The following is a 21930-nucleotide window of genomic DNA, read 5'->3' on the forward strand; positions in this document are numbered from 1 at the left end:
TATGGCTGTAACGCATGTGAGGTAGCTAGGATCATCTTCCCATTTTGCTTCAACATCTTGGATTTCTTCGACAATTGGGTCATACACAAGCTTCTCAACATCTTCAACCTTTTTATCATCTTCTTGAATGACAAGGGTTCTAAAGGGACATTTAGTTGCAATATGTCCAACCCCATTGCATTTGAAACATTGGAGGCGAGAACCTAATCTTGAAGGCTCGTTGACCACGCCTTTTCCCTTATCATCTTTTCCTGGTGGGGTGCTATTAGGGTTAACCATCGGATGGGGTTTGCTACCAAAAGGTTGGGGGTTGGTAGGGGTATTTCGGAGCTCAGAATGTCGACAAAAGATAGATTTGGATGCTAATTCACAATTCCTAGCAAGGTCATATGCCTGGTCTAAGGTAGTGGCTCCTCGGGTGATAATCTCGCCTAGTAGGTTAGCATTTAAACCTTTCTTGAACCTATTGAGCGTGACAACCTCTTCCGATTATTTGAATTCGCCTCTTGAATTCCTTGAATTTTTCTATATATTTAGCCACAGGAGTAGTGCCTTGCTTCAGGCGATCTCATTCCTCAAGGAGGGAGCTCCTATAAGTTGGAGGAAGATAATTCCTTGAGAGTGCATCCTTCATCTCAAGCCAATCAGTAATGGGGGGTTCACATCGTCGCCTAAGGGTATCCTCAAGGTTCTCCCAGAAAAGGTCGGCTTTTCCAATTAACTTTATCCTGACATACCTCACTTTCTTATCCTCAGCCCAATGGTAATAGTCAAAGAATTTCTCCATCTGACGTAACCAATCAGTGAAAACCCATGGGTCTAGGCAACCATCAAAGGTGGGTGCTTCTATCTTTTCCTTGGACATTCTATCATCATAATCCCTAGGGCTATTGTGATTATAGTGATCATGTTCGAAGTTTGGAGCCTATTGAAGTGACTGTGATGATTTTGTCTAAGCATGTTATTTCCTTCATGGTTATTAGTCTCTTTTTAAGATGCTTCAACTCGCTCTACCCTCTCCAGTAAAGCATGGACGGTTTTTGCTAGGCTCTCCATGGTTTGCTCTAAGGAAGACTTAGGCTTAGAAGTGGATTGATGTTCGAGGTTTGACATGATGCGACCTCTACATAGATGCATGCACCACTATAATTATGAATGCAATTGAGATTCCCAAAAAGTTCGAGTAATCAATTCTCAATGTAAAATCAAGGTCAAGCAAGAGTGCATGTAGAGACTAGATCAATGAATCAAAGGAATAAATTGTAGTCAAGTAGTGACAGTGTTCACAATATTGAGAGATAGCACAAATGAATTGCAACTTCCACAAAATAAAAAGCTCAACAGTTAATAAAGAGAATCAGATACTTCAAAGGATTATTTTATTTTATTTTTTTTGTCTTTGGCTAATCAAAGGAAACAGATAATTTTTATTTTTTTTATTTTTTTAATGGGTATTGAAAGAAACAAATGGCCAACACAGCAACTAACTATAAAGCAAAAGTAAAGTAAATAAGCTGGGGTATGCACTTCAAGAAACTAGAGATGTATTTAAAAATGAAAAATTGAGTCTACCAAAGACAAAGAAAGAAAACCTGATCCCTGTAACGGAAGCCCAATTGAATGACTTGTTCTTGGGCTTGGGCTAGTCTGTCATGGGCCTGGGCTCTTCTATTGCTTGGTTTGTATATATATATATATATATATTTTATGCCAAATAGTAAGATGTTTGCCTACAGTTGTGTTGTATGGACCGAAAGTTTGCTTTGATACCAAAATTGATGCAAGACAACCACACTATTTCAATGGAACAATTAAACAACAACAAAACAAAGGATAAACCCTAGGAGTCAACACCAAGCAAAATTGGAGTCAACACCAGTGTAAAAGAAACACACGTTTATTATAATTCTCAAAGCTGTCTTACAATAATCAGAAAAAAGTGCTTAAATAGCAAACAAGAAGATGCATAAAAAAAAACCTAATTATTAAATGTTTGGGCTTGCTTAATCTTCAAGCTCAATTACTAGCAGGCTCCATCTATAAGGCAACAGGTTGGACCGTCTTCTTTTTGCTCTTTCTCCCATACATGTGTATAATTGGAGGCTTGTACCTTGTGTTTGCACCACATTTATATTCCTTTTGAGTAGGAGAGTAACCTATAAAGACACATTTGAGGGCAGAAGGGTCTAATTTACTCCTAGATTGACCATGAAGATGGACAAAGCAGATACACCCAAAGACACGAGGAGGGATGATAAAATTAGAGGATGGTACAGATGAAAAAAGTACCTCAAGTGGCCTCTTGAAGTCAAGGTTGCGAGATGGCGTTCTATTGATGAGATAAGTTGCGGTGAGCAAGGCATCTCCCCAGTAGGACTTTGGAACATTGGCAGTAAGGAGAAGAGCCTGTGTAACTTCTAGGAGATGTCGATTTTTTCTTTTAGCAACCCCATTTTGTTCAGGGGTATAAGAACAAGTGGTTTGTGAATAATACCATGTGTATGAAAATATTTTTGAAGAGCGCCAGACATATATTCAACCCCATTGCCTGAACAACTCGTTTTTATTGAGGTGTTGAATTGCTTTTGAACCATTTTGTGAAACATTTGAAAAACAGTAAACACATCACTTTTGTCTTTTAACAAATATACCCAAGTAGTTTGTGAAAAATCATCAATAAAGAAAATAAACCAACGACACCCATTTAGAGAAACAACCCTAGAGGGCCCCTAAACACCAGTATGAATAAGTGAAAAAGGTGCAGAACTTGTATTACTACGAGGAAAAGACACTCGATGGTGTTTGGCTAGTTCACATGTCTCACATTGAAATTTGGAAACATTATTCTTATCAAAAAAAGAAATTTGGAAACATTATTATGCTGAAATAAAGAAGGAAATCTTTTTGTAACAATGTAAAAGATGGATGTCCTAGCCTCTGATGCCATAACCAAATCTGAGCTGCTGAGTCATCTGATTGCACTGTATGATTAGCCTTTTTGGGCCATCCTTGTGCTTTGGATTGTGTCCAGATAGTAGAGACCATCCTTAAGGCTACCATTGCCAATCATATGCCCCGTGGTTAGGTCCTGGAAAAAACAGTTGGAGGAGTAAAAAATGGCTCGGCAATTTAACTCAAGGGTTATACAAGCAATAGATAATAAATTTGCAGCCAGGTTAGGAACATGAAGCACAGAAGATAAAGCCATGGATGGAGTCACAAAAATTGAACCTTTACCAGAGATAGGTGATAAAGAACTATTGGCTACTCTAATTTTGTCCTTGCTGGAACAAAGGTTATAGGAGGAAAAAGATGAGGATTTACTAGTCATATGATCTGTAGTTCCCGAGTCAATTACCCAAGGATCATCAGGCATTAAGGGCTGTAGCCAAATTTCCTGAATGGGCAAAGGATGAGGATGTATCAGTAGGTGTTTCCAATCGAGCCATAAACTGACGCAGCTGTGCCAACTCCTTGGTGCTAAGTGCCCTCTCATGAGTAGGAGCTGAAGTTGGTGCTGGAGGTATGTCCTCAGTGGAAGTAGTGTGGTTTGCACATAGACAAGAGAATCCACCAGAACGGCCCCCTCGTGCCTTGAAGCCTCCAACATGTCAACAGATATATCAATTTTGACTTGTATTATGCAAAACTGCAGCATTTTGATGCATTGCTATGAAAGTGTAGTATATCCTTTCAATTAATGAAAAGTTGAAAGAGGAATAGGCAGGAAATCAATATGAACTTTAAATAGCTTTATCAATGGGAATAAGATTTATTTTATGTTCCTAACAGGCTAACCTAGTCTCATGCTGTTTTTGCTCATATTCCAAAAAATCTTAGGGCATGGATGTTGAATTCCAGCTCCCATGGCCTATTTTAGTAGTTTCCAATTTGGAGATCTAATAATTATTAGAATATCAATGATGACACTTTGAAACACGTGGCTCTTGTATAATTACCAATTCTCCCAAAAGCTTAAGCAGCTAGGAAATGGTGAATTTGATCATTTAACTATAATTCTAACACTCCCCCCTCACGTGTGGGCCTAGACTCTTCTTAATAATTATGGCTCAACACGTGGGATTTTTAACATTTTAAATGGGAGGTAGAGTAAAGTTAGGGATCAAAGTTAGGATCTCCTACTTTGATACTATGTATAATTACCAATTCTAAAGCTTAAGCAGTTAGAAAATGATGAATTTAATTACTTAATCATAATTCTAACAGCACTAAACATGCAATCAATGCGTGGTATGCATGGTGGCTGTGTTGTGTTTGCATGTAAAATTTAGATTCATATTCTTAGTCTTCACATAACAAAATATTGTTTCTGACTTTCTTTACAACTACATTCAGGTGACGTAGCTGCTCTAGGCTGGTGGGACTTATTTATAAACTTTGGGTATGATTCGGTGTTTTTTTTTTTTTTTTTTTTTTTTTTTTTTTTTTTTTAAAACTTATAATAGGAATACAATAGCAGAAATAGGAAATCAAATAATCTCTAATTACTCAGTTTCCTTCTCTAAATATTTCCTTCACCTTCACGCCCAAGATTATACTATATATAGCTTTCCACACATACCATACATAGAATCTGTCAACACAATCAATTTTATTTCAGAATCTATTTTTCAGATTTCCTTTTTTTTAATTTTGCACTTGTTTTCTTTTTGAATTTGGTCTCCAATTTTGTTGAGGATTTTATGAAATGTAATCGTATATAATCCATGAAGCCTATTAAAAAGAGGCTCCAGGAATAGTTTGAGACATTGCAATGTGAATTAAAACTTTATGATTAGAGAATATTTTTAATGCTTGGTGATGATTCCAAGCACCCTTAGGTAGTGAAGCCTAAGTTTCAGGAATATTCTAGGTGTTGAAGCTTAAGACTTCTCCTGTTCTCTCTTATTTTCCAAACTATTCTTTCCTGCATCAGAGATAGGTTTAGAAATCTATTTACATTGATAGTCCCATCTGCAACACTGATTTAGTATGTTCCCTTAGCTGTTGCACACTTTTGTTTGGCAGATAATAACACTATTTTCACCTATTCAAAGTTTGCATATAATAATGTATATAGTTGTTCCTCAAAAAAAAAAAAAGTATATAGTTAAGTTGTAAAATACGAATATTTAGGGTTAAGTGAGAATAATGAGGAAGAAAGAGTATAGAGACAGAGAAAAGAAAGAAAATGTTGAGGGCATTAACTTGATCAAGCCCACACCTTAGAATATATCTGTATTAGGGTTTCATAACATGATTACAAAAATAGCCCTATTAATGTGCAAAAATAACGACAACTAGAACTAACTCTAACATATATTATAGATGCTTTCCTGATAGTGTATTTTACATCACATAATTTTCAGTTATAGATTGGATGATAATTAATTGCCTGCATTTCAGTGCAACAAGCAAAAGTCTTGCCGGTATGCTTTTGGGACGGTTATTTGTTGGGACTGGAATGGGCTTGGGTCCCCCTGTTGCTTCTCTCTACGTAACAGAGGTTAGTTACATTTGTGTCTCATTGATTCCAGCTTAAATTTTTCTTGGTTGTTGATGAAAGGGAGTGCATCATATATGATCTTGTCCCATCTATGTGTGCAGATTTCTCCGGCATTTGTGAGGGGTACTTACGGAAGCTTTATTCAAATTGCAACATGTCTTGGACTTATGGGGGCTCTGTTTATTGGAATCCCTGTCAAAGAAACTGCTGGCTGGTAAAGACACTGCTATTAGATTTCTCAGTATCTGTATTTCATGTTCGACTGTTTGATATACTTAATTTATGCTCAGGTGGCGTATCTGTTTCTGGGTATCTACAATTCCAGCTGCAGTACTCGCTGTAGCCATGGTGTTTTGTGCAGAGAGTCCCCATTGGCTATACAAGGTTTGCTTTCATATTTTTTTAATTTGTATTGAGATGATTATCATTATCATTGTCATTAATATTATAAATCTCTATGCTGTAATTGGTTTCTGTTACTCAGAATGAATAAAGTCCTTACTAAATTCTGTAAGTCCCCATTGGCTATACAAGGTTTACTTTCATATTTTTTTAATTTGTCTTGAGATGATTATCATTGTCATTATTATTATAAATCTCTATGCTGTAATTGCTTTCTGTTACTCAGAATGAATAAAGTCCTTACTAAATTCGATATAAATCATATTTATAATTTTTTACAAGATGAGCTAAAATTCTTTAAGTTTTAGTGCTGTAATATGCCATTTTTTTTTAAATTTTAATTTTTAAAATTTTGTATAATTATTTTCTATTTGACATATACTAGATTCTGTTGATCTCTTGTGCACTCTTTATATCTTAAAGCATATTTTTTCAATTTGAATAAAAATTTGTCTCCTCTCTTCAATTATTTGTGGAAAAAATCATGACTCTCTCTCTCTCTCTCTCTCTCTTAGCACAAAGATGCAGAAAGGTGCAGTTCTGTTTTCTGTATTGGCTTCCAAAGAAGTTGCAGTACTTTCCATCTTTTCCTTCTGTTTTTTTTTTTTTTTTTTTTTAGGGGGGGGGAGATGGGTGAGTATTGGCTCCTCCCCATAGAAAACAGTTCCCTCTCCTCTGTGCAAGTTTGGCCAAGTAGCTCTTCTACTCATAACATGAGATAAAATTCCAATTACATGTGTTTTATGTAAGTGCTTATGCTGAAGACAAAAGACTAAAAAGTTTCTTAATGGTGTGATATAGAGAGGAAGAACTGAGGAAGCTGAAGCTGAATTTGAGAAGCTCCTAGGAGGATCACATGTCAAAGTTGCTATGGCAGAATTATCCAAGTCAGACAAGGGAGATGACACCGATACTGTGAAGCTATCTGAGTTGTTTTATGGTCGCCATTTTAGAGGTAAATATGATACATCTGGTATAATTTTATGAATTTCCAAGTATAATCACTCCCTTTTTCTCCTGTGTCCACAGTTGCCATTGCCATTGCTTGTTCTTCTTTGTCTTATATTGTTTTTGGGCTTTCCAAAAGTTCTTTGTTATTCACGTGTTCCTTTTGCAGTTGTTTTTATTGGGTCAACCCTATTTGCTTTACAACAGCTGTCTGGTATAAATGCTGTGTTTTATTTCTCTTCAACTGTTTTTAAAAGTGCTGGAGTGCCGTCCAACCTTGCCAATGTCTTCATAGGAATTGCAAATTTAACAGGTAGATTCAGTTCATGGTAGCCCCTTCTGTATCTAGGATTATGCATTCTTTCTCTTGACAGCACCATTTCTTATTATTGTTTTTTCTTTTCCTGCAGGATCAATTATTGCAATGGTTTTGATGGATAAACTAGGAAGAAAGGCGCTCCTTCTATGGAGCTTTTCGGGCATGGTAAATTGTACTTCCAAATCACTTTCCTCCTTCTATGGTCAAAGTATTGTGATTATAAAACTAAATCTGCACTTCATCTATTTGGGAGGCTGGAAAAGAAGGAGCTCTTAAATATTGATTCTATGTTCAAAGCAAAAGGAGAGTGATGTTATTATATTGAAAATGGACTAGTATAATCCTTTAGAATAGAAGAAATTGGTTATTTTAATATACCGATAATGGGTTGGTAATAGACATTGATGCAGATTGGTTATGGGAGAAGAAAATATTTTAATATTTTATGTTGTTTTCTCTTTCCTAATGGAATTAGGATTTATTTGCTTTTACTAGTTCAATTAAAATCCTTTAATGATGCAGATTGGTTAAGTGAGAAGAAAATATTTTAATATTTTATGTTGTTTTCTCTTTCCTAGTGGAATTAGGATATATTTGCTTTTACAAGTTCAATTAAATCCTTTTCCTATTTGAATTAGGATTTTAATTGTTTTTCCTTTCGCAAGTAGAAGTAGGTTTATTATTTATTTTCGTAAAAGGAGTAGGAGAAATTCTATTCCTCTAAATACTCTTTTTAGGGAGGTGGATTATTATGTGTTGATTACTAGAAGTTTGTTAGAGAAAGGAAGAGAAATAAAACACACCCAACCCACTAGACTTAAGAGGGCTACAAACCTGAGCCCACATAACCAAACTGAATTTAGGGGACTTATCAAACTACCCTATAAAAAATCCTGCTGGAGCTTCTCAATACGATTTGCTATATCCACCAAAATATGGAAGAGAGACAGGTAATAAGTAAGCAAGGTTGAGAGAGTGCTTTTAAGTAAAGTAACCTTACCACCTTTTGATAGATATAAATGCTTCCAACTTGCTAGTCTTTGCTCAATTTTTTCAAGAATAGGGTTCCAAATTGCCCTATCCTAAAATTTAGCTCCTAATGGAAGCCCCAAATAAGTCATTGGCAGTGAGGACTGCCTACACCCTAAAAGGCCCACAACCTCTCCCATATTTAACAGCTTTCCAACTAGAACCAATTCAGATTTAGGCAGATTAATATGCAAACCTGACACAGCCTCAAAGGAAGATAAGATCTCTCTCAATTTACCTATCTGACTAGGTAAAGCATCACAGAAAATTTAAGTATTGTCTGCAAAAAGAAGGTGAGACACCGTTAAGGGAGCATGAGTTCTGGAGCCAACAGTAATCCTGAGATGTGACTAGCCAGAACAACTCCATCCAATAAGAGGCATAAAGCTTCCATAACAATTGCAAATAAAAGCAGGGAGAGTGGGTCACCTTAACATAGTCCCCTAGAACTCCCAAAGAAATCTTTAGGGCTACCATTGATCAGAATGGAAAATTTCACCATGGAAATGTAAAACATAATCCACTTCCTCCACTGCTCAAAGAACCCACATTGCTGCAACATATACAAAAGAAAGTCCCAATTGACATGATCAAATGCTTTCTCCACATCCAATTTACATAAAACACTTGGAACTCTCGCCTTGAGTCTACCATCCAAGCATTCATTAGCAATTAAAACAGAATCCTAGATTTGTCTGTCGAACACCAAGGCATTTTGGGTCTCAGATATAATCCTAGAAAATTTACCCTTTTTAGCCTATTAGCCAGCACCTTGGAAAGGATTTTATAATTACCACCCACAAGACTAATAGGTCTAATGTCCCTCACATTGAAAGCATCAACCTTCTTTGGAATAAGAGAAAGGAAAGTGACATTAAGGCTTTTCTCAAAAACAGCTTGGGAATGGAAATTGCCAAGAAGCTCCATAATTTCTTGCTTTAAAAAAACCCAACAAGATTGAAAGAAGGCCATTGAGAAACCATCGGGTCCTAGAGATTTGTCGCGATTGCAATCTTTGATGAGACCATAAACTTCCTCTTCTTCAAAGGGTTTGTCCAACCAAGTAGCTTCCTCCCCGGAAATCCTAGAAAATTCCACTTCATCAAGGACAGGTCCTTGACCTTCAGTCTTAGAGTATAACTGTTTGTAGAAGAGGGATATGCTAGCAGCTATGGAACTCGGATTCGATGTTAGGTCACCATCCACCTCCAGATTGTTGATGGTATTAAATCTTCTATGAGAATTTGCTGTTTTATGGAAGAACTTAGTATTTCTATCTCCCTCTCTAATCCAAAGTGCCCTAGATTTTTGTCTCCAGCAGGTTTCCTCCATAAGGGTTACCTTTTCAAGCTTAGTGCGAAGTTGATCCTTCTCCAATATCTCCTCATTGTTAGAGGTTGGCTATCACCAATCAACTCTAAATCGTTAAGGTCTTTCCATAGCTTGCGCAGCCTATTCTCTACATTCCCAAATTCTTCCTCATTCCATTTCTTCAAATCTAACTTCAAAGGCTTTAGTTGGCTGGCAATCTGAAAGCTAGGGGAGCCTTGAAAAAGATAGGATTCCCACCAGGTTCTCACTCTGTCCACAAAACCATCTGCCTTTAGCCACATGTTCTCAAAACGGAATGGCCGATTGTCCCTCTGAAAATTTCTCCCTTCTAAAAGAATAAAGGCTTTAAGGTTAGTGAGTACTATTTATCTCTCTTCTTGACCCTTGACTCTCTTTTTCCTTGGAGACTTGTGTGGTGCTCTAAGATCCCTCCTAGAGTTGTTTTCTTTTCTTGGATTATCACTTTAGGTAAGATTGACTCTTGATAGATTATATGGAATAAGGGTGTCCCTGTTCTTGATTGGTGTTATATGTGTAAAGGAAGCAAGGCATCGGTAAACTATCTTCTTCTCTATTGTCCCATTGCTTTCGAACTATGGTCTATGGTGTGGATCCTTTTTGGTGTGATCTGGGTTATGCCTCAAAGTGTTGCGGATTTATTTGCAGATTGACAAGGCTTGTTTGGCAGACATCGCAACATAGACTTGTGGAGGGTTGTCCCACATAGTTGTATTATGGTGTCTTTGGCGAGAAAGGAACTATGTTGCATGGACATGCCAAACTTGGCCAAGTACCCGTGTTGGACATGGGTACTAGTAAGACATGCCTAGAAAAAGTACCCATCGCGTACCAGAGAGAAAAAATATTTTTTTATTTCGTATACAGCCCGAACACAGTCATGACACGCTGGGTTCATCTTGGACATGGGAGAGGGGAAAAAAGAAGAAGATATTCAGCCTCTCTTGCTTTGTTCTTTGAGTTCTCCCTCTTGCGAGGGGAGGGAGGGAGGGAGGGAGAACTCCATGTATCATTGAGCAATTAGTGTCTCAAGATGTATTGTTTTTATCCTTGTCTCAATAAAATGAATATTTTTCATCAAAAAAAAAAAGATTGGTACCTTTAAACCCAAACATTTAAGCCCGAATAGACATAAGCCAGCAAGCCAACCTATTCATACTAAAGCCCAGATTGAAATTTAACCCAACTCAAGCCAAGCCCACAACAAAAGTATACCAACAGCCTAACCCAAAAATAATTCTACTATATAAAATTCCCAAACCCAAAATCAGAATTTCCTAACTAATAATAATAATAATAATACTAAACCCCATGAGCACATAAATAATTACAAAATTACTCCAAACTCCTTGACATCACATAAATAATTAATTTTAGATATGTTTTCAAGCATTTTTTTTGTTGTAACATAATTTTTAAACCTAAAATAAACATAAATTATGTCTAAAAATATTTAAATTATACGTAAAAATAAATATTAAGTAATTAATTAATAGCCGTACCCCAAACGTGTCGTACCCTAGTTTTTCAAGAAATGCCGTACCCTTGTACCCGAGTCCGTGCAACTTAGAAAGGAATACTAGATGCTTTGAGAGAAAGGAATGGTCAATTCTCGAGATTAAATCTCTCCTCCACTCTTTGTTTGATTGGAGTTCTGTTTTTACTTCTTTTTCTTGTTCTAATCTCTTTGTTATGCTTGATCATTGTAATTTACGAACTTGATGTACTCCTATCCATGTACACTCCCGGTGTACCTGGGTATTTTGTTTAATGAAATTTTGTTATTTTTAAAAAAAAAAAAAAAATTTGTTAGAGAGGTTTTCTCTATTATTTTGCTTACTAGCCTAGTGTTCTTATAGAACTTAGGTTTTGTGGAAGAGTTGTAGTAATTGTGTTATAGATTCTGCTTCTACACGCCTATGCTGCATTAGTTGGTATCAGAGCAACGGTAGGATCCTACCATGGCACAAAGAGGAGCACTTGGAGGAAGACTTGTTGCCATAGATGACATGTATGAATGCGATGAGGTTGCACAACGAATGGAGGAGTGGTTTGATGCGCTGTCAAAGCAACTCGAGGCCTTAGCCGTGGGAAATTAATCTCAAAACTTGCATCCAAATCCACGTTATGTGGAGGAGGAGGATTTCGATATCAAGAAGGATGACTGCAATATCAAGGAGGATGGATACATTGAAAGAGTTTGTGTAGTAAATTGGGAATCTCCACCAATTTATGATGACTATCCTGATGAAGTCAAGGAGACAAGATTGAGCTTGATAAAAATAAAGTTATATACATACAAGGTGAGCCCAAAACTCACACTGTTGATGAGACTTTTGACATTAAAGCACAAGAGGTTATTGATTTTTTTTATTACAATCATAAGTCGATACAATTGGTTTGTTCATCAATAGATGAGTTATCTATTGATGAATGAAGTTTTGATCTACTAAAGCTTGAACTTGAACACATTAAACGCTATGATTTCATTGGGGTTGATGAGTTTCTGAAAAAAAAAAAATTTCCTCATAGTATAGTTAATATTAATTTGGAAAGATTAATGGAAAACTTTATTGATCCTTGAGAGGATTTTATTGAACAATAATTAATAGAGGACAATAAGAGGCATGAGTGAGTGATTTTAAGTAATCCTTGTGGAGGAGGCAATATGAAGTTTATGGATGTGTGCATGGATTCTTTTTTAGTACTTGCTTCATCTATATCCCATCGTGGCAAAAGAAGTCATGAATAAAAATTCGTACATCAAGATTTATTATGAGTGAGAAAAGATTGATAAGTAGCATATTGATTTGTCTTGTCTTGCACAGAAGAATATTATGGAGAGGATTATTCGGAGTTCCAATTGATTATGGAAGATTATCTCAAAGACTCGAGGACGAGTTTTCCCTAACCCTAGGAGAATGATGCAAATTGGTTAAGGGAGAAGAAAATATTTTAATATTTTATGTTGTTTTCTCTTTCCTAGTGTATTTAGGATTTATTTGCTTTTAAAAGTTCAATTAAATCCTTTTCCTAGTTGAATTACAATTTTAATTGTTTTTCTTTTCCAAGTTAAATAGTTTTTCCTTTTTTAATTAGAAGTAGTTTTATTATTTCTTTTTTTCAAAAGAGTAGGAGAATTCTATTCCTATAAATACTTTTTATAGGGAGGTGGATTATTGTTATGTATTGATTAATAAAAGTTTGTTAGGGAGGTTTTCTCTATTATTTTGCCTACTAGCCTAGTGTTCTTGTAGAACTTAGGTTTCGTGGAAGAGTTGTAGTAGTTGTGTTACAGATTCTGTTTCTACACACCTACTCTGCATCAGACATTCATTTATTGCACATTATGCATTACTCTAAAAATAACTTTCCGACATGTCTTGAAGTTAATGAACTTGGAGCCCGGTTGTGACATTTTGCTTTATATTCACCCAGGTGATGTCTATGGTTCTTCAAGTCACTGCAGCAAGTTCTTACGTAGCAAACTCTGGAGCTATGTACCTATCTGTTGGTGGCATGCTGATGTGAGTAATCTCTTAACGCATGCATCTTGAAGATGAATTTATGATAGTGCATTTAAAAAAAAAAAAAAATTATAAATTTAGTCAAATGGAAAATGTGACTCATTGCTATGGGCTACTTCTATTCTTGGACTTGTAGATGTGCTGCGCTAATATAAAAATAACAAGTAACTCTGACACTCATCCTCAACCTGGAGCATCATATCAAATTTGCCTAACTTGAAAGACAATCGTTGAAAGGAGGCATGAACAAACAGTTTCATGAGAATATCATCACCTGATCATCTGAGTCAAAGGGAGTGACAATCTATTTCCTCACCAATAAATCTGAATAAAGTGACAGTAACCTAACCTTGATAAGTTTGGTGCTGACAATCTATTTGGGTTTCTAAGGTTAGGTTACTGTCACTTTATAAGGTTAGGTTAGGTTACTGTCACTTTATTCAGATTTATTGGTGAGGAAATAGATTGTCAGCACACCTTGGTAAGGTTAGGTTACAGAGGATAGTCCAGATCTATTTGGTGCTGACAATCTATTTGGATTATCAAGGATAGTCCAGTGACGATCTCAGCATATGAATGTTGAAGTCAGCACACCTTGGTTCTAATAACAATCTTCAGATTGTTCAAACACTTTCTAGGGTGGATTGGTACACTTTGATACCAAGTTGAGTTGTAAAATATGAGATATTGGGTTAAAAGAGAGAAGGAGAAAAGAAGAATGGAAAGATAGAGATTTGAGAAAAAGGTCTAGGGCTTTGTTAATCAGTCCCTCACCTTAATATTAGGGTTTATGGCATGATTACAAGAATTCCCTTATACTATTGTAAAATAACATGCTAATATAAAAAATAACAATAGATAACTCCGCCTAAAATAATTCTGGCCATGGTTGGGAACCTTAGTAGTCAATTGGACTCTAGTTGGGTTTCTGACTTTGAGTGACCCCAACAGGCAATATATGCAGCCCTATCTGGATCATCTGGAACTACATATATATCTCTGACTATGGCAACTGGGACTCTTTGGATCAGGAAAACAATTCCTCCCCACTACAAAGATTGATTGAGAGGGATTTCAGGCTCAATAGTGTTGAGAAGTTATTAGAAATTGATCTGATAAATGAGTTGGATATCTTTGAAAATGATGAATGAACAAATAAAATCATTTTTTCTAGTATTTAATTAGTTATCGTATTGAAAATTGCTCTGAAAAATGAGTTGGATATCTTAGAATTGATGATTGAATAAATAAAATTTTTCTAGTTTTAATTAACTACCTGGGATTGTCTGGCAGCTATCTAGGGATAAGTACGCATCACAGTTGTTTGAAATTCAAGCCATGGGAGAAATTCAAGGATCAAGGACTAACAATGGATTTCTTTGTACAGGTTTGTCTTTACATTTGCTCTGGGAGCAGGTCCAGTTCCCGGTCTCCTTCTACCTGAAATTTTCCCCAGTCGAATTAGGGCAAAAGCTATGGCAATCTGTATGTCAGTTCATTGGGTAATTCTCGTCTGCTTCCTTCTTTTTTTCTTAAAAAATCTTTTATGTCTGCTCTTGCTGGCTTCTGGATCAAACAGCAGAATGGCATTCCCCTTGTACTGGAGCTCCTAGGTTCAAATCCTTACTCATGCATGAGTTGGGAGGGAATAGAATTTGGTGAATTTTAGTGGATCTATGGTTACAGTCAGCTAAGTTAATGCTTGTAGATGCTACATCTTGGCAATTTGAAATTATATGAATTAGTTTTTAATTCAATGTTAATTCAGAATGAAGTGGACTTCCATCATCTCCTGATTTCCTTTGCTTAATTGGTTAAACTGGTTCTTCAGGTGATCAATTTCTTTGTGGGGTTGCTGTTCTTGCGTTTGCTGGAGCAACTTGGGCCACAGCTCTTGTACTCAATATTTAGTTCTTTTTGTTTAATAGCCGTGGTGTTTGTAAAAAGAAATGTGGTGGAAACGAAAGGGAAATCCCTTCAAGAAATTGAGATAGCACTTCTTCCGCAAGAATAGTATGTACTTACTATGGTGAATTGTTCCCAAAAAGAATTCATTTGGTTAAGTGAAGTTGCAGTTTCAAGTTTCGACCAAAGTTGTGGCAATACCTTACGAGGGAGTTTGTATTTAGAGAGATGATGTATGTTTAGCCAATGGATACTTTGGGGTCAGATTTTGTTGATCGTCATATGTGCTTTATGTGAAGTTTCTGGTAGATAGCAATATATCCATCAAGTGTAATCCCCTTCAATGGAAACTTAGAAATGCCTGCCATGGAAACTTTTTATGACTGGATTTGTCTTAGAATTATGTAATCCCCTTCAAACACATCAATGTACTTTGAAAATATAATATATATGTATATATATGAGATTAAATTCGTCGTCTCCTTGTCATGATGTTTAATTAAAATGTACCCATGGTGGTTTATTTATTGGGATCAAATCCACGAGGCTATTTAGAGTTACAGAAGTTCCTGGAGATGGCTTCAAATCCTTTTCCTAGGGAAGGAGAGAAGCTGAGGCCACATCTACATGTGTAAGTTGCGTAGGTCCCCTCATGCCAGATGGTCACTGCGTGACTGTGCTGCCGTCTATCTAACTACCATTCCCGGTGGAAATGTACTGAGATTCTACTAAACATTGTCAGGCCCTAAAAAATTTCCTTACAGTTCATCATCCTTTCAATTTCAAAACCACCTTTGTACCTGAACAATTACGATTTGTCATCATCAAAATTAAAAATAAAATTACGACTTCTCCATGTGTGTATATATATATACTGGGAGTGATCTCGTGCTACATCCGGAGTCTTACCAATGTCACTCATTTCCCAGCATTAGAGCATTAGCCATGATGCTAAAAATTTTAGCTTTTAATATCTAAAAAATTCACTTTATTTATTTTAATAGTTAACACATCACTTTAAAACACACCAAACATCAATAGTTTTATTTTGAAAAAATTACAATTAACCCACCTGTGGTTTGACCCGTTTTAACAGTATTCACCCATAATTTAAAATTTATCACTTAACTCAAGTGACCTCTATTAGACCCCCATTACTCACCTCTCTCTTTTCACCATTAAAAATAGAGATAAATTTATCTTTTTCATTATATTTTATGTCTCTCTCCTCTTTACTTCCCTTTTTCTTCTTCTTCACATAAAACATAAAAGAAAACCCATACACCTACAGTCACAAACAAATCCACAAATCCATGTGAACATACACCCATAAATCCAAAAATTGACTACATAATTCTTCATAAAACAAAACCCAGATTTGCAAGTTAAAAATAAAAAAAAAATCTGCAAAAAAAAACCCAGCAATCTGTTCAATAAAAAAAAAACCCAGATTTGCAAGTAAAAAAAAACTCAGCAATCTGTCCAAAAAAAAAAACCCAGCAACTCTGTTGCTACACCTTTCGATTATGAGATAACAAAGCTTTGGGAAGATGTCCAATGGAAATGACTTCAGAGGATTACAGCTATATTCTATAATCAGTCCCACAATGGAAGAATAACAGGGGTACATCGGGAATTCCAATTCCTTACAATCATTGATAGAAAGATATTTTAGTGCCCACTGGATAGACCACCACGAGGAAGAGACTTGAGCACAGGAAATTTATGGATAAATAACGTTTCAACACAGTGGTTGTGGTCCATCACTCCGTCTGGCAGAGACTCCAAGTTTTTGAATCCGATTACTGCGAGGATGTGCAATGCGGGTGGTAATTCTTTCAATAGCACATCATTACCCGATCTGAATCTATTTGCACCTCCAAACACGATCTAGACGATGGCAATACTGTTTGCCTTTGAGGAAAGATTCGAGGGAAAGGAACAGATCTCCACCATCTGTCGCCTTGCTGGTCTTTGATGTTCATGTACAGCTTCAAATCTTGAGGCTTTACCTGTTTGATTTTGACGGATTATGGATTTGGGGATTTTTGGGGTTCTAAGGTAGAGAGAGAGGGAGAGGGAGAGAACTTATTCCTTTTCTTTTAGGGTTTTAATTCAGTTCTAATTTTGGCGTAAATGAGATTTTTTAACGAAAATGGTAGAAATAGGTAATGGGGTTTAACGGAGGCCACCTCAAATGTGTTAAATGACAAATTTCAAACCATAAATAAATACTGTTAAAACAGGTCAAACTAAAAATGAATTAACTGTAATTTTTTCTTTTATTTTTTTTAGCACTTCATTTAAATATTTTTTCTTTACTATTATTTTTAACTTTTCCTATATTCTTCATTTCTTAGTCTCTTGCTCTCATGCTACATCACGAGGTCTTACCAATATCACTCATTTTCCTGCGTTAGAGCATTAGTCATAGAGCTAAAAATTTAACTTTTAACATTTCAAAAATTCACTTTATTTATTTTAATAATTAAAGCATCACTTTATATCACACTAAACATCAATAATTTTATTTATTTTTAAAATTTTATTTAAATATTCTTTCTTTACTATTATTTTTAACTTTTACTATATTCTTCATTTCTTTGTCTCTTGCCCTTGTACTTCTCTTTCCTATTAGGCAAGAACAACCACCCACAACCACCACGCACAATCCACTGCCAGCACAACCAGCCGCCACAACCTATGACCATAACCTCACCGACCCAAAAAAAAAAAAAAAAAAACCAAGAACCACACCCACCACCACAAACTTACCTCAACAACCACCACATACCCACCTTAACAACCACCACAAACAGCCACAAAATTGCCGCAACCCACCACCCACTACCACAAACACCCACAACCAGCCACCATAAACACCCATAGCCCACTGCAGATCTGATTTAAAAATAAAAGAAAAAAATCACAATCTGCCATAACAGATCATATCTACCGCCATCCCAATAAAACCTAAATCCAAAGAAATCAATGGATCTTCGATGGTTTGCATTTGGTGGATTCGCCATTTCCATCGCAAATCTGATTCAAGCTTTGGGTTTGGTGGTTTCGCCGATTCAGTTAAGAGGGAGGGAGGAGGGCTGGGTGAGAGGAAAAAAGAGAGTGAGAGAACAAAGAGAAAGAGAGAATGAGGGAGAAGAGGGCTGGGCGAGAGGAAAAAGAGAGAGAGTAGAAAATGGAGAAGACTTGAATAGAGGAAAAGAGAGAGAGAGAGATACTGAGAGAATGGGAGAGGGAGATTACTGATAAGCTTGGCCTTCACCATCTCCGACAACGTCACTGGTATGCTTTATGTTCATGTTGCAATGCTGTAATTCATAGCAATATCTTTCCAGGTTCATCTAGAGCATTTGTGCAACCTCAGGAGAGGGGCTTTATGAGAGTTTGGATCTGCTCTCTAGCAACATTGCAAACAAGATAAGTATTGACATTGATTGTCAAATTTACCATGTTCGGAATTTATTTCAGCCATAATTTTTTTCTATCTTGTTGATTCTTCCCTCTTTTCTCCTCTTCTTTTTTTGTGAGAAATATATTCTTTTTGTTGTGCATTATTGTATAGACTTATAATGTAATTCATTTTTTGTTGGTTGATTCTTCTTTTATTTTTTTATTCTTTTTTTTTTTCTTAAATTGCAGGCATAAAGCTCCTAGGAAGTTGTTTTGTGCACTGGCAAATTCTGGATGCGGGGATGAATATTATCTAGTTCTTTTTAAAGATAGTTGGATTGTGGTTATGCCTTTTCATTGCGGGATTAGTTTTTTTTTTATCCCTCTTTTCTCCTCTTCTTTTTTTGTGAGAAATATATTCTTTTTGTTGTGCATTATTGTATAGACTTATAATGTAATTCATTTTTTGTTGGTTGATTCTTCTTTTATTTTTTTATTCTTTTTTTTTTTTTTTCCTTAAATTGCAGGCATAAAGCTCCTAGGAAGTTGTTTTGTGCACTGGCAAATTCTGGATGCGGGGATGAATATTATCTAGTTCTTTTTAAAGATAGTTGGATTGTGGTTATGCCTTTTCATTGCGGGATTAGTTTTTTTTTTTTGCTAAAATACAAAACTAATCCTCTAATTTTCTTTAGATTTTATTTCAGTTCTCTAACTTTGCTTTCATTCATTTCAGTCCTTTAAATTTCAGATTTATTCAATTAATGTTTTTCTGTTAACTTTTGTTAAAATTTTTAGGAAAAAAAAATCTGAAAAATATTTTTCAATCATTAATTAAATATTTTTAATTTAAAAAATTTGAAGAAAATTTTATAAAATTGAAAAGTTAACCACTATATATAACAAAAGTTTATAAAAAAGTTTTAATTGAATAAGCTTGAAAGTTAGAGGACTGAAATAAATAAAAATAAAATTAGAGGACTGAAATGAAATCTGAAGAAACTTAGAGGGTCAGTTTTACATTTTATTCTTGTTTTTTTAGTGGATAGGGGAACCACGTCGTTCCCTGAGCCCTTAGTTTTTTTTTTTTTTTTTTTAATTAACGTTTTCCAATTTTTTAAATTAAGAAATAAAAAAAAAAATCATCCAAAACAACGTTGTTTTGGTTAATAAACAGTTAACTAAAGGGTAAATGAGGACTGAATTAACAAAATTTGAAATTTAGAAGACTAAAATGACAAAATTAAAATTGAAATGATTGAAATGACAAAAAGTGAAACTTAAAGGGTCAATTATTTATTCTAATCTTTATTTATTTTTTAACTAAAGACAATAGAAGTTCATTAATATAGGAGAAAGACTACATGTTGTTACCTAGGTGGTCAAAGAAACAGCCAAACGCAGTGGCTAGCAATCCTTGGTAGACAAAAAAAAAAGAAAAAAGTGTATTTATTTATTTTATATATATTTATAATTTTTATTTTGAGAATCTAATTTATAAATGGATAAAGAAATTTGAAAATGAATAAGAGAGTGACTCTATTTTTTAGGCAATATTTTAGTGGGAGTTAGAGTCGAATTTTTACCAAATTGTCATTTAATTTTGAGTCTACTTAAACATAGGGATATAAGAGAATTTTTGAACAAAAAAATGAAGACTCAAAACAGAAGAAGCTTCTTAAACAGTAGTATAGAAGAACAAAACAAGAGAAAAAGTATAGTGAAAATTTAGGAATAAACACGCACCTATGTTTATTTCTAGGGGAAGATATGGGTACTTTTCTATTTGAGGAATTTTGATGAGGATATTTATATCATATTGGGAAGATTGGGATTTGAGAATTTCTTTGATTATTATATAAGTTTGATGAGTTAACTGAAATATGAAGTGGGTGTAATAACGAAAATTAAGAGATTGCATTGTTTTCGGGAGACCGAGCTTTGTGAACAAATTGTAATTTTTTCTTTTTGGAGCAGTTTTGAATGTTATTCATTTCTTTGTTGAAACCTTTTCCCATCCAAAAATCATCTAGATCTTGGCTTTCTAGGGACAAGGAGACTTCACCGGCTTATTTCCCTGCAATTCTTTTGTAAGTCACGAAGAAATTTGTGTTTTGGTTATAAATAGTAGTGATTTTGATAGTGGGTTTTTGTTAAATCTATGTTCAAATTGTTAAAGCAAAGACTTGGGGCTTTGACTGTGGTTTTTGCTTCGGGTTAAGTCACTTGTTCTGTTCCACTAACCTGCAAAAATCCACAACCAAGGCCAAATTGGGGGTTTGAGCGAAGAAAGAGAGAGGGAGAGATCTAGGGCTGAGAAATAGCAGAGAGATTTTTTTTCCAAGTTATATTTGTAATTTTTGTGTTCTTGAAGTTCTTTAGCAAGTTTCTACCATTTTTACAAATGACATTTTTTTAATCTTGTTTTCCTTGTTTTTGTATGTTTTGTTTTGTTTTGGGAGGAGAGAGACATCTGCCTCCTACAGTACTAGGCCAAGTGTTTTGAGTAAGAGAGTTGAAACCGATTCAATTGCAACTCAATTTGGTTCAGCTTGTACACAGATATAATAAAGATAACACAAGAAATACTAGATAGAATAAATAAAAGGAAGTGGCAAGAAGCACCCCTGTACACAAAAGTAATAGAAATAAATGGGGAAATAATAATAATGGGCTTCTTGAATCAAGGAAGGAAAAGATCAGTCTGCCACGCCAAGTAAGGCTAAGGAGCTTGAAATCGAGAAGGGAAACCACTTCCTCAATGCGAATAATCTCCTTAGGAAAAGAAATTAATTGCTTTAAGGGAATGGGCCTAAATGGTTTATGTTCAATGAGGATCCTTTTTCTTTGGGAGAGAGTAGGGCTTTAGAGGGAGAGAGGAGATCTACCTATTGGTGTATGCCAGCCATTCTAAGTTCTCTATTTTTCCTTTGTTTTTCCCTCTTCCTTTCTTAGTACTTCTTCTGTCTTATGATTTTCTCCTAGAGATTACTATTACCGTGATCGTGATCCCCCTTGTGCACGGCAAGGGCCCCTTTTTATAGTGCTTGCCGTGACTGGTTTTTACTATTTTAGCCTTTAACTACCTTTGTCTGATATGGGTGTCCTTGCCAACCACTACTGGTTCATTAGTCATTTAGCCATCACCACTTACCTGTACTGGCCGTGCCACTTCCCTTTATTAGACAAAGAAGGCTAGTTGTTTGTTTGTCCGCCGTGACTCTCCTACCCGTTATAGTGTGGATGCTCTCTCTCTCTCTCTCTCTCTCTATCCCTCATGGCATGCATCTAGTGGATTCAACTTATCCTTACTTCTTTTGAGTGACATGTCATCCTAGTAGGACATTTTCCCCAAAAGAGAGAAGCCCCAAAATAGGTTTTCTCCTCTCCCCACCACCAGACCATGCCCTCTTACCTCTGATACGTTACCTCACCACGTCCTGTATCGGCTGGGTATAGACTGGTGATGTCTGGGCCTTGCGCGTGCTTCTCTTCTATGTGTGTTTAAAGCTTGCCTGCTATTCATGCGTTTG

General features: G+C 35.6%; 2 protein-coding genes across 2 annotated transcripts in view; both read left to right on the forward strand.

The window, feature by feature from the left end:
• Nucleotides 1-5375, forward strand: part of LOC112036474 (uncharacterized) — an 18916-nt gene extending 13541 nt beyond the window's left edge. The window contains exons 7-8 of the mRNA XM_065764752.1: nucleotides 4357-4412; nucleotides 5370-5375. Of these exons, the coding sequence (XP_065620824.1) occupies nucleotides 4357-4412; nucleotides 5370-5375 (62 nt within the window). The remainder of the gene's footprint in view (nucleotides 1-4356; nucleotides 4413-5369) is intronic.
• On the forward strand, nucleotides 5366-15459 carry LOC111989091 (probable plastidic glucose transporter 2). Its single transcript, XM_065764748.1, has 9 exons — nucleotides 5366-5506; nucleotides 5608-5720; nucleotides 5797-5890; nucleotides 6710-6863; nucleotides 7026-7169; nucleotides 7267-7340; nucleotides 12993-13081; nucleotides 14469-14583; nucleotides 14913-15459. The coding sequence occupies exons 1-9, from the start codon at nucleotides 5381-5383 to the stop codon at nucleotides 15093-15095; spliced, it is 1092 nt and encodes a 363-aa protein (XP_065620820.1). The 5' UTR covers nucleotides 5366-5380; the 3' UTR covers nucleotides 15096-15459.
• Nucleotides 15460-21930: the final 6471 nt, after the last annotated feature.

This window comes from Quercus suber, unplaced genomic scaffold, assembly GCF_002906115.3.
Source record: "Quercus suber isolate HL8 unplaced genomic scaffold, Cork oak 2.0 scaffold_582, whole genome shotgun sequence".
NCBI lineage: Eukaryota > Viridiplantae > Streptophyta > Magnoliopsida > Fagales > Fagaceae > Quercus > Quercus suber.

Excerpts from the sequence above, each read along its gene's own strand:
- LOC111989091 (XM_065764748.1), top strand. The coding sequence starts at position 5,381 with ATGATAATTAATTGCCTGCATTTCAGTGCAACAAGCAAAAGTCTTGCC. Across the intron at positions 5,507-5,607 it reads CTTCTCTCTACGTAACAGAG|ATTTCTCCGGCATTTGTGAG; the intron begins GTTAGTTACATT and ends CTATGTGTGCAG. Across the intron at positions 14,584-14,912 it reads TCTGTATGTCAGTTCATTGG|GTGATCAATTTCTTTGTGGG; the intron begins GTAATTCTCGTC and ends CTGGTTCTTCAG.